The 11512-nt window shown below is 38.8% G+C and overlaps 1 protein-coding gene across 1 annotated transcript in view; it reads left to right on the top strand.

Annotated features, from left to right (window-relative positions):
* The window catches only part of LOC135469081 (titin-like), a 106252-nt gene that overhangs the window by 53156 nt on the left and 41584 nt on the right, over positions 1 to 11512 (top strand). Inside the window, 6 exon segments of the mRNA XM_064747644.1 lie at positions 101 to 3496; positions 4279 to 4446; positions 6046 to 6108; positions 7037 to 7177; positions 9016 to 9117; positions 10908 to 11354. Of these exon segments, the coding sequence (XP_064603714.1) occupies positions 101 to 3496; positions 4279 to 4446; positions 6046 to 6108; positions 7037 to 7177; positions 9016 to 9117; positions 10908 to 11354 (4317 nt within the window).

The following is an 11512-nucleotide window of genomic DNA, read 5'->3' on the forward strand; positions in this document are numbered from 1 at the left end:
GTCAGTATTTGGAAGTAAAATTAATCAGTTCTCTTAATGCAGAGTTCAACTGATATAACATTAAATGTGGATTACTTTCAACACTTTTTTCTGTGATTAGTTGAGAAAAGGATTTCTGTGGCTGAAGAACATCTTGTTCCAATGGAGGATGTCCGGGAACGAGATCTGTATCAGAGGGTGGTGGCTCTGGAGCAGGCAGACCTTGATTCAGGTCACAGGAAGATGTCTTCTGACACTACTGCTCAGGAAGGACCTTTAACACGTCTGTCTTCTGAGGACATTTCAGAGAAAGTTTGTGAAAGAGAGGAAGAAACAGATTTTGGTGTTAAAGCAACCACTTTTAAAGAAAAACTGGAAGAATCAACTGAACATACAGAGAAGCATGTCACCTTTGAAGAGAATCGCTTCTCCACAGAGGAAAATCAAGATAGGCTTTCTTATCTTCAAGACCAGAGAGTTCAGGTTGACTTTACTGATAGAGAAGATCTTTTTGATCAAAGAGACATCACTGAGGGTTATACTGAGAAGTATAGTAGAGTGTATAGTGAAGAAACAGAAGCATCTGTTAATTTGCAACGACGTGATGAGGAAAAGCAAGGGTTGGAGGAAAAGCTAATGTTTCAGCAAGAAACTTTGGGACCTGATGTTTCTGAAAAACTAGAAGAATCAATTTCTAAATTTGAAGAATCTGGCACAAGTGAAAAGGAAGTCGTAATGTTTGAGTACAATAAAAGACAAGAATCAGATGTTCTGGAGGAAGTTAAATACACTGCTACTAATGATACAGAGTTGGAAGAACCTTTGATTCCTGTAGAACACCGACAAGACATTTCTGAGGAACCAGAAGAGGGTTCGGTTTCTCCGGCAGAAGAAACAGAGCCATCAGGTACAGCTGAACAAGCAGACAAACTTCCAGTTTCAGTTGAGGAAGAGGAACCATCTCCTGATAAGCCTGAAGAATCCCTAGATGTGAGTGATAAGTCTGAAGAGGCTTCTGTCATCTCTGGTACAGAGCAAGAAGAACTCCCAAAGCTTGAAGAACTGTCTGCTTCAGATGAAGAAGCAGCTGTTATTTCTATAGAGCAAGAGGAACAGCTTCCAGTTTCAGACAAGGAACTTGAAGAACTGCCAGCTTCATATGAAGAATTGCCAGATGCATATGAAGAAGCAGCTGTAGAGGAACAGGAAAACCTTCCAGATTCAGCCCAGATACCTGAAGAACTACCTGTTTCTGATGAAGCAGCAGTTGTCATTTCTACAGAAGAAGAGGAAAAACCTCTAGTTTTATCCCAGGAACTTGATGAATCCCCAGTTTCAGATGATGAGGCAGTTGTGGTCTGTGCAGAAGATGAAAAACTTTCAGTTTCAGCCAAGGAACCTGAAGAGCTACCTGTTACAGATCAGGAAGCAGTTGTCATTTCTGGAAAGGAAGAGGAAAAACTTTCAGTATCAGCCCAGGATCCTAAAGAACTAACAGTTTCTGATGAAGAAGCAGCTGCCATTTGTGCAGAAGATGAAAAACTTTCAGTTTCAATCCAGGAACCTGAAGAAGCAACAGTTTCTGATGATGAATCAGCTGCCATTTCTGCAGAGGAGGAGGAAAAACGTTCAGTTTCAGCCCAGGAACCTGAAGAACTGCCTGCTTCTGATGAAGAAGCAGTTGTCATTTCTACAGAAGAAGAGGAAAAGCCTCTAGTTTTAGCCCAGGAACTTGATGAATCCCCAGTTTCAGATGATGAGGCAGTTGTCGTTTCTGCAGAAGATGCAAAACTTCCAATTTCAGCCAAGGAACCTGAAGAATTACCAGTTGCAGATCAGGAAGCAGTTGTCATTTCTGGAAAGGAAGAGGACAAACTTTCAGTATCAGCCCAGGATCTTAAAGAACTAACAGTTTCTGATGAAGAAGCAGCTGTCATTTGTGCAGAAGATGAACAATTTTCAGTTTCAATCCAGGAACCTGAAGAAGCAACAGTTTCTGATGATGAAGCAGCTGCCATTTCTGCAGAGGAGGAGGAAAAACGTTCAGTTTCAGCTCAGGAACCTGAAGAACTGCCTGCTTCTGATGAAGAAGCAGTTGTCATTTCTACAGAAGAAGAGGAAAAGCCTCTAGTTTTAGCCCAGGAATTTGATGAATCCCCAGTTTCAGATGATGAGGCAGTTGTGGTCTGTGCAGAAGATGAAAAACTTTCAGTTTCAGCCAAGGAACCTGAAGAGCTACCTGTTACAGATCAGGAAGCAGTTGTCATTTCTGGAAAGGAAGAGGAAAAACCTCCAGTTTTAGCCCAGGAACCTGATGAATCCCCTGTTTCTGATGATGAGGCCATCGTTTCTGCAGAAGATGAAAAACTTCCAGTTTCAGCCAAGGAACCTGAAGAACTACCAGTTGCAGATCAGGAAACCGCCGTCATTTCTGGAAAGGAGAAAGAAAAACTTTCAGATTCAGCCCAGGAACCTGAAGAACTGCCTGCCTCTGATGAAGAAGCAGTTGTTATTTCTACAGAAGAAGAGGGAAAACCCCCGATTTTAGCCCAGGAACTTGATGAATCAACAGGTTCAAATGATGAAGGAGCTGTCGTTTCTGTAAAAGATGCAAAACTTCCAGTTTCAACTGAGGAACCTGAAGAACTACCTGTTTCAGATCAGGAAGCAGTTGTCGTTTCTGTGGAGGAAGAGAAAACACTTTCAGCCCAGGATCTTGAAGAACTAACTGATTCTGATGAAGAAGCAGCTGCAGAAGATGAAACACTTCCAGTTTCCATCCAGGAACCTAGAGAAGTAACAGTGTCAAGTGATGTTTCAGCTCAGAAACTTGAAGCACTACCGGCAGTTTCTGATGAAGACGCAGCTGTCATTGCTGCAGAGGAAAGGGGGGAATTTTCAGTTTCAGCCCAGGAAGCTGAAAAGATTGTTTCTCATGAAGAAGCAGCGGACATTCCTGCAGAAGAGGAAAAGTTTTCAGTTTCAATCCAGGAACGTGAAGAACTACCCGTTTCTGATGAAGCAGCAGCTGTTGTTTCTGAAGAGGAAGAGGAAAAACTTTCAGATTCAGCCCAGGAACCTGAAAAACTAACTGTTTCTGATGAAGAAGCAGGTATCATTGCTGCAGAAGGAGAGGAAAAACCTCCCGTTTCAGCTCGGGTACAAGAACTTTCATCAGTTGATGAACAGTTGTCAGAACATGACATTTATGACTCAGCTGTGTTGGCTGAAGAACGTCAGCTAGAACGATTTCCTGATAAAATAGCTTCTGAACAGGAAGAATATATGGAGCCAGCTGCTAGGGACATTACATCAGAATTAGACACCATGCAGCCAACAGGCACCAGCGGGGATTTACATGCAGAGGAATTGTTAGCCCCCACAGTGGATGACAGAAGACCTGTCGCTGCTATAGAGAGTGGCTCCAAAGTCCTTTTGGAGGAAAATGCTGAAGCCTTTGAGAATTTGATAGAAAATCTTCAAGATATGATGAAGGATTTGGAGGAGACTGAGATAGGTATACTCAGTGCATGATCCCGCAACTTTAGTTCTCTTAATCGTCCTTCATTTGATCTGAATTGTAATGGTTATCACACAGCTTTCCTCTGTTTTGCCTTTTAGTTCTCATCTCTCTCATGATACAATGTATTTCCAAGAGATCTCACTTCTGTCATCAGCCTGTAAGGGACTGTTTGCTTTGCTAATTTCTACTCCTCTTATCTTTATTCTTTATCTGTCTCCTTTCCTTCCTTTCATCTGTTGCTTTAATTTCTCTTTCTTCCTTCTTATCATCTGATTTCCATGTCTTTGTCCTTTTTCCAAGGAGTTCTTAAATTCACTACAAGGACTTGTTAGTGAACACTTCAATTCCCCATGTAGATCCAAATCAACAATGTGCATATTGAGGTTTTTATGAAATTTCCGACTGGTGCATAAATTGATTCAGCATGTGGAATATATGATTGATCAGTTTATTATATGATGAGTTTGTCTGCATATGCAAAGTGAATTTTAAAGTTTTTCTGTATCATTAAGATATGTGTACCATGTGGTGGTGTGGCAAGGTAGCTAATGAACCATTCTTGTATTACCTGGTTGTTTGATTATAGCATGTACATACAGATATAGTATTCATGCTGATGAAAAAGTATGTTGGGGCTTAGTGTAGAGACTGAGGCAAGGGCTCTAGGTTAATGACCCACTCTTGGCATTAGGCTTATTTGTGTCCATGAGAAAGTAGAACAGTCAGTCGTGTGTGGTTGTTTACTCTTCACTATTGCATTCTATTGCCTCTGCCAGAAGAGGATAGGCATTCTGTGGCTGAGGACAAGGTGATTAGCATTGAGCGGGAACGTCCGTCCACAGACGAAGTCTTCACAAAATTACAGCACATGCAACAAGAAGCGCCATGCGTGCCTCCCTCACAATCTTCCAGCGAGAGCTCAATGGTGTATAAAGGCGAACCAGGTATGGCTGCAAACAGCATGCCATCTTTCACTCGTTGTCCCCATCTTCACCAGACTGATGTTGATGATGTTGTTGGTGTTGTTGTTGTTCATTTTGCACTATTCCGTTTTTAGTGCACATGCATGGTTTTTCTACGTTTTGACCAGGTTAATTCATGTGTTTGAGGTATCTCCTTACAGACACATTTTTCCTCAGATATCCCTCACCCCCTTTAGTCACGTCACTTATTGCATGTATGATTCTTAATACACCAGAGACGTGATGTTTGTTAAGTGAAAAATCAACTCGAATTCAAGGATTGTTTCATTTTTGGTCCCAGTTTGACTTTGATGTTTGCACTCTAAGTTGTATCATACAACCTTTTATAAACCTTACTTCAGTACTTGTACTTTATAGTTCTCATTCACCTATATCCTTAACTGAGAGGTGTGTATGGCATATAAACCTGTGTCTTTGACTCTCACCTTTACTTACCCTATCCACCGACATTCCCATGTGGTCTTCCTTTGTGTCTGAACTGTGAGTAGATACTGGGCTATGTTCTACTGTATGTGGAAACATGCCAGTTACCTATAACGTAAATAGCTGTTCACCCCCAAAGCTGTGATTCTTGACAGAAAGTCATTTATGTAAGTGTTTGCCTTATTTTTGTCGGCCCATCTTGAACAGTTGCCAGTGTTATGATCTGAATGTTCTTCACAGTGATATAGACAATATTAATATGTGCTATAATCCTTAACCTTTTGGTGTGTTAAGTGCTGCCAGAATGCAGATGTGTGCACACTAACGTTTAGATTGTGGACAGGGCTGAAACTTCTACGTTTGCAGATGTCATTTCTTCCTCAAACGTGATCAGTCAATGGTTTTCTGATCATAGAGTAATTCTGGATCACCTGCGAAGGTTGAAGATACTCATTGAGTAAAAGTGGTGATATAGGTAGAACAGGGGAGCGTATAGCATAGTATTTTACAGGTAGTAATAATTGGGTAAATACTAACCAAGCCAGGTGATGGGTTTTTGTACATGTTGATGTACATATTGTTTGTTTTTAATGTGTTGTAATGCTGACATTGTGGACTCTGGAGGTATCCAGTGTTGTTGAACTTAAAGAATTTAATTCACATTATTTCTCATGATGTAACTGCTTTTCCTGAATGCTAAATCCAGTGACAGACCTATCGTTGAGATATTTTGAAACTTCTACATTTATTGCTTTAAATGTAATTGCATGCAATTGTTTGTTTCTTGATGCGATAAAGCATGTCATCAAATCCTTTATTTGACAGGAGTTGAGATTTCCCATCCTCCTCTCACAGTATTTTGTTACTGGTCATCCATTGCATATTTTTTTGGAAGCCGTTTTTCACGAATGAAAGTGATCATAGTAGTTCCTCCAAATCCATTTAAACAAAGTGCTAAATTCCATTTACTTCCTACATTACAACTCGTTCATGCTGCGACATGTGCCTCAGTAGGTACATTGGCTGCTCAATCAATCGCTCAACTCCTGTCATGAAGGATTAGGTCTTTGTCCAAATGTAAGGCTGTTGGTCTTGGCTAAAGCTTATCGAGGTATCATTTCTTGTAACACTTACCAGCTGATTCTGAAGAAGGTGTGAGAACTCCTCCCCCAAGCCCAACTGAGCAGGAGAAGATGGAAGGTAGTCATGTCCTCTCTCCTCCTGACCATGTACATGTATACTGTGTGTTTGTTCCGTGTTTGCTGTCTTGTCATGTTCAGGTTGGAGATACCCATCTCTCTGTAAAAGGGGTAGGAAAGGCTCTTAACAAAATAATGTTAAAATCATATGGTTTACCCAAAAGAAAGGCACAATTTTCATTTGGTTAATTATGTGGTAAAAAATCTTTTCATTAGCATGATAAATACACAAAATGTTGATTTGGCCAATTACTTCCTGATTTATGCTCTATTGTTGTGGTTTCTTGTAGCTATATCAAGTTAACATACATGTATATGTATAAAATGAATTATTGTGGTATTGCATGATAATTAATGTATGTGTAAACAGTCTTTCATTTCTAAAAAGATGGGTTTCTCCAACTTGTCTAGCCATGTCACTCTAATCTTTATTCTTTCAGGCCTTCTTTTTCTCTTCATGTTGCTAGATGTAGCCCTGAATTAACCCTGTCTTGTTTGTTATGTTGCATTACATTATCGCTGAGTTGACAGGGAGCATAAAATTCCATTACATATTTTACAAAATGCATGGATTAAACAACCACAGCTATCAGGGCTGTAGGCTGTATAAGACTTGTTTGAGACTGTGCCCTGGGTAGTTACATGTAGGAGTTAAAAAGAAATAAAACCCCTTACAGTAGGTATGTGTTAAGGGAGGAACTGAAGACTGCCTTTATAATGGTTAGGGTACATGCAGTACCATTGAACTAAAAAGCACATGTATGGTACAAGGGCTGGCTATCATGTTATGGATTCCTATGGTAAGTATATACCTCATATCCAAGCCAGAAGCAAATCTTGTTGGCTCACCAATGGTCAAAGGCGTAACATTAATTTGTCAAAAGGAATTAAACTATATTCCTGTTTCAATTCACTGCTGCCACTCGCAGAGGAAACAGAAACTACGGATGAGGTAACAGAGATAGAGGAGGTATACCAGGTCTCTGATGATGGAGAGACTTGGAAAACCATCCGTAAAGTAACCACGATTACACCAAAAGGGACCACTGAGAGGGTGGAGGTTCTCAAAGGTAGTCCTCACTCCCCACACTTACTGTAGTGTTGTGCACATGCCCTGTGTAGTCTGGTCTTGTACATAATGCATGATTATTGCTTCTGTTAGATACAACACTCAAACATGGTAATTAAGACAAAGTCAGGTGGTTACGTATTAGGTATACATGTATTATGTGTTATTAGACTGGCACTCATGATTTGAAAGCTAATATTCAGGTACAGATTGGAGGCAAAATTACATTCTTGCATTTCTGAAATGTACTTGAATGTCAGTGTAACCCTCAGTCAATCAGAAACGATCTGAATGAAAAAATAAAATTTGGCATTTTTCCTATCACATACATCAAAGAAGTAAACCTTAAAAATGTAAAGTAATAAACAAGGACATCAGGTTTTACACTTTTGCTCCAAGGTTGTGCTCTTTGAAGTCATAGTGCTATTATCAGCTAGACACAATCACCACACAGTGTTGTAGCTTTGTGATTTGGTCTGACATGGTGATAGCAAAAAAAAAAAAGTTCATTAGGAAACTGAGCCCAGTGCATCATAGCCATGCATATGGGGATGATTATTAAAATAAGGCTGCATGGAATTCAGCCACCATCTTTGCTAACATTGTATGCTAATTTGGACATAAGACAAAGTTGCATGTTTGTTATATTATAACTCGTCTTACTTGTCCATGTAAACATCGGGTAAATTGAAGTTGAAGCATTAAGTTAGTTTCAGTTTATTAGCTGTTATCCGTGATCATTTTGTAGCTCACTTTCATTATGATAAAAGGTGGCTTGCTTTTTTCGACAATTGCCATAGATATACTTTGACCTTGTGTAGTGGTCAAAGTTTTGTTAACTTAGATTGTAAGAATTAAAGCACCCTTTGGTTTAGCACTCGAATTAGGATTACCTTCTTACATTGTATCTTGGTGTTGAGCTAAAGTCTAGTTTACATCAGATGTTTCCAATCAAAGCAAACAGTAATATGTAAGATGTATATTTATAATACTAATTTCATTTCTTTTATACTTATGGTTTGCATCATCATGTTCCTTTATCAGATACATAACAATGCAGACCTAGCTTGTCATAATTTCCTATAGTTAAAAATAACGAGAATCATTAACTTTAAATGATGCCTGTAATAGTAATTTCAGTATAGAATTTCATATCTAGTATATTTTGTACTATATGAGATGTTTGTGCATGAATTCCATGTTCTTTGTGGTCATACGTTCATGTTGTTAGTTGCATCTTCCATTCCTCCCTGTTGTGAGTTTATATCATTCTGCCCTGTTTCGGTGTGTAACATAAAATCGTAAATCAAGTCTGTTAATTTAATTTTAATGCAGATATTTGTAAGTACTTTCCACAGTGAAATATTTAATTGATATTGTATACTGTGTACATTAATATTGAAAGTGTATGTAGAGAAATTTCGTGAATTTTTCAATGGTATGTTTGGCAGAGTAATTGCTAAAAAATCATTTATGTACTCTTATCTTTAGGATTCATCTTTTTGTTAAATGTATTACCTAAGGACAAACCTTGGAAGTAATTATACCTTTTTTGGAAAACCATTTTTGCCAAACTTCAAAATGAAGTACTTCTTATGGAAACCAACGTCAGTAGTTCTAATTATAGCAAGAATCCATGTCAGAATTCTTTAAATTCCACACGACGGATAAGTTTTGTCACATTGTTCTGCTCTTGCCTTCTTTTTGTTCAGAGAGTGAAAATTTAAAAAATACGTCACCATTAGCTGAATGTTATTTCAGGTTTTGAACCAACCAAACAAACAAGCAAGCTTTCACATCATTAAAGTGTTTCCCTTGGTTTTTTTTTTTTAATTTCAGAGGAGCGTATTATCAGCGAGTCACGTGCAGAAGAGGCCTTTGCAAGGGTGTCTGAGGAAGAGTACAGGGAGCCTGGCAGAGACATGGCTGCTCGCGAGACGGGTGTGTAGCTAAGTGCTTGACTGAGACATTAACACCCCTTTGTTGGTCCCCTGTGTTGTCGCCTTCCTCAACATAGATAGGAAGGCCTGCTTAATGGCTCTGTAGATAAAGTGACCTGTGGTTATTATACAAATACATCTGCATGGCCCCAATCATGTTCTGGAAAATGTTTTTATTAAATAAAGGCCAAAGTCATGACTGTTCTTTCGCACAGTCCCTTGGTGATGTCACTGGCATGATTCCAGTAGAATAGGTATGACACTATATTGTAGTAGTGCTGCTAAGTGAAGTAAAAGCTTACAAATACAAATGGATGACAAAAGTTTGGTTTTTATTAAAGGTAGATTTTTAATTGACTATTCTCATTTGACTCTGCTATACAAGTGTCATTTTACTTTGAACTTATTATACTTATCTGAGGCTCAACCAGTTAAGAACTAACAGTATTGCTGTAAAAGCTTATCTCCCTCAATATGACGAGCTTGGTGAAGTGTTGTTGCTTTTTTGTTTAGGATTTGAGTTGTTATCTTTGTGCAGTCTCTGTAGTAATTTTTTTTCTTATATCACTTTTAACGTTAAAAGTTTGAGCTTTTTAATTCTCCTGTTTATTTTCATGTTATTGTTTATTTCATTCTTTTACACGTGCACTGCAATACATATGGCAATGTCATTTCTTAAATCCTCATTCTGTCAATATTGTAGTGTTGTTCTTCGTATCACGTTTACACAGTTCACCTTGTGTTAATTTTGTTGTTTTTGATTTATTTTAATTTGAATAAACAATGGCTTTTCATTTTGTTTAAGTTGCAGTTAAATGGCTTGTGGTGTCTTAAGGTTTCTCAGGTGCACCTATTGCTGTACAGTGCTAGTGTATATTTCTTCACTTCGTTAAAACCACTGGTAGCGTCCTTATCTTTAATTTTTTTTTTTTTTTCATTTGCATGCTGTTGTCACATTTGTATGGCGAAAGCAAAAGCTGAATGATGTTTTCCACCTACCACGTGTTAGCGGAACTGTAACTGTGTTAAAGCAAAAGATTGTTTTGTCACCTGGCTTTGCTTTGTCACAGGGCACAAGCTTTGGACACATGGCTAGGGGCTGCAACTATATTTTTTTTAACGCTCAGTGACTTGTCACATGAAATGATTGGGTTACACAAACTTGCAGCTGGGAATGGCCTGTCAGTAGTTGGCTGATGCAACTTTGGGGCAATAGGTTTACTGTAGAATATACACCCTTCATACACACCTATAACAATATTGGGTCTCCATGTGATCGTAACAAATTCCAAATGATACAAAACATTATGCAATGATCATTTTAATGTTCAAGGACTTCCTTCATACAGCTGCCATGTCATATATGTTGTAAATGTGTGTCTGTTGTCCAATCAGCTTCAGCTGAAAATGTTAAGTCTTATTGTTTCATTCTGTTGATAAATTAGTACTTCTTTGCTCCTCCACTACTTTGTTCTCCCAGTTTGCATTCTATTTGTTTTTCTTTCTTTCGACTGATGGATGATGTTAAAGAAATCCCAAGGAATAAGTTTGCTTCTACAAAACACTGGTCAAGTAGATATCAGAGCATTCAAGGACATCTCTGAGGACCTGTGTTTGCATGATCAGATGTTGTCTGTGATAGTTGTTGGCATGGCCTGCATGATTACCCGCACATTGTGCATGGCGGACAATGCTTGCAAAAACCAAAGGGAGATAAGAAGAAAATTTGACTTAAATGACATTATTGCAACAACTCCTCCCGAATAAGTGCATACATAACATAAATTTCAGAGCGAGTAATGGAGTATAAGGAAACCTCTAGCCAGGAAGAATACAAAGTAACTGAAGAAGAGGAAGTAGTGAAAGCAGGTGAGGATGAACCCTTCCCAGAACAACCCTCGGCTGTCCCTGAACCAGAAATGCCTCCTCACATTTTTGATTCCTTGCTCGAAGTAGAGCAAGGTAAACAACATTCCATCTTTGCTCAAGACACCAGCTTTCCAAAAGATCTTACTGAAACCACCATAGGTTCTGAATTACAACCTTCCGAACCTGCTTTCTCTGATACAATGGCTAGGGTTGCTGCAGGAGAGTTAGACAAGGAAGAGGCTGTCATGGCTCTAGAAACCATTCCCACAGAGGAGATTGGACAGAATCAAAAGACGGATTTTTTTGAGGCTGAGGAACATCAGACTGGTGAACTAGATCAGGAATCGTCTAGACAATATTCACCGGAAGGTATTGCATACTATAAAGGTTGTCTGTGATCGTAGTCAGAGCTGTCCTTCTCTAGACTTTCTTGTGTTGTATAAATTGACCACATTTTTATTTTTCTTGTTAAAATGTCCACAAACACTTGCTTTAAAGCATGTATATGTGGTTAATAAGTTCTTTCC

This window comes from Liolophura sinensis, chromosome 1 (assembly GCF_032854445.1).
Source record: "Liolophura sinensis isolate JHLJ2023 chromosome 1, CUHK_Ljap_v2, whole genome shotgun sequence".
NCBI classification, from domain to species: Eukaryota; Metazoa; Mollusca; class Polyplacophora; order Chitonida; family Chitonidae; genus Liolophura; species Liolophura sinensis.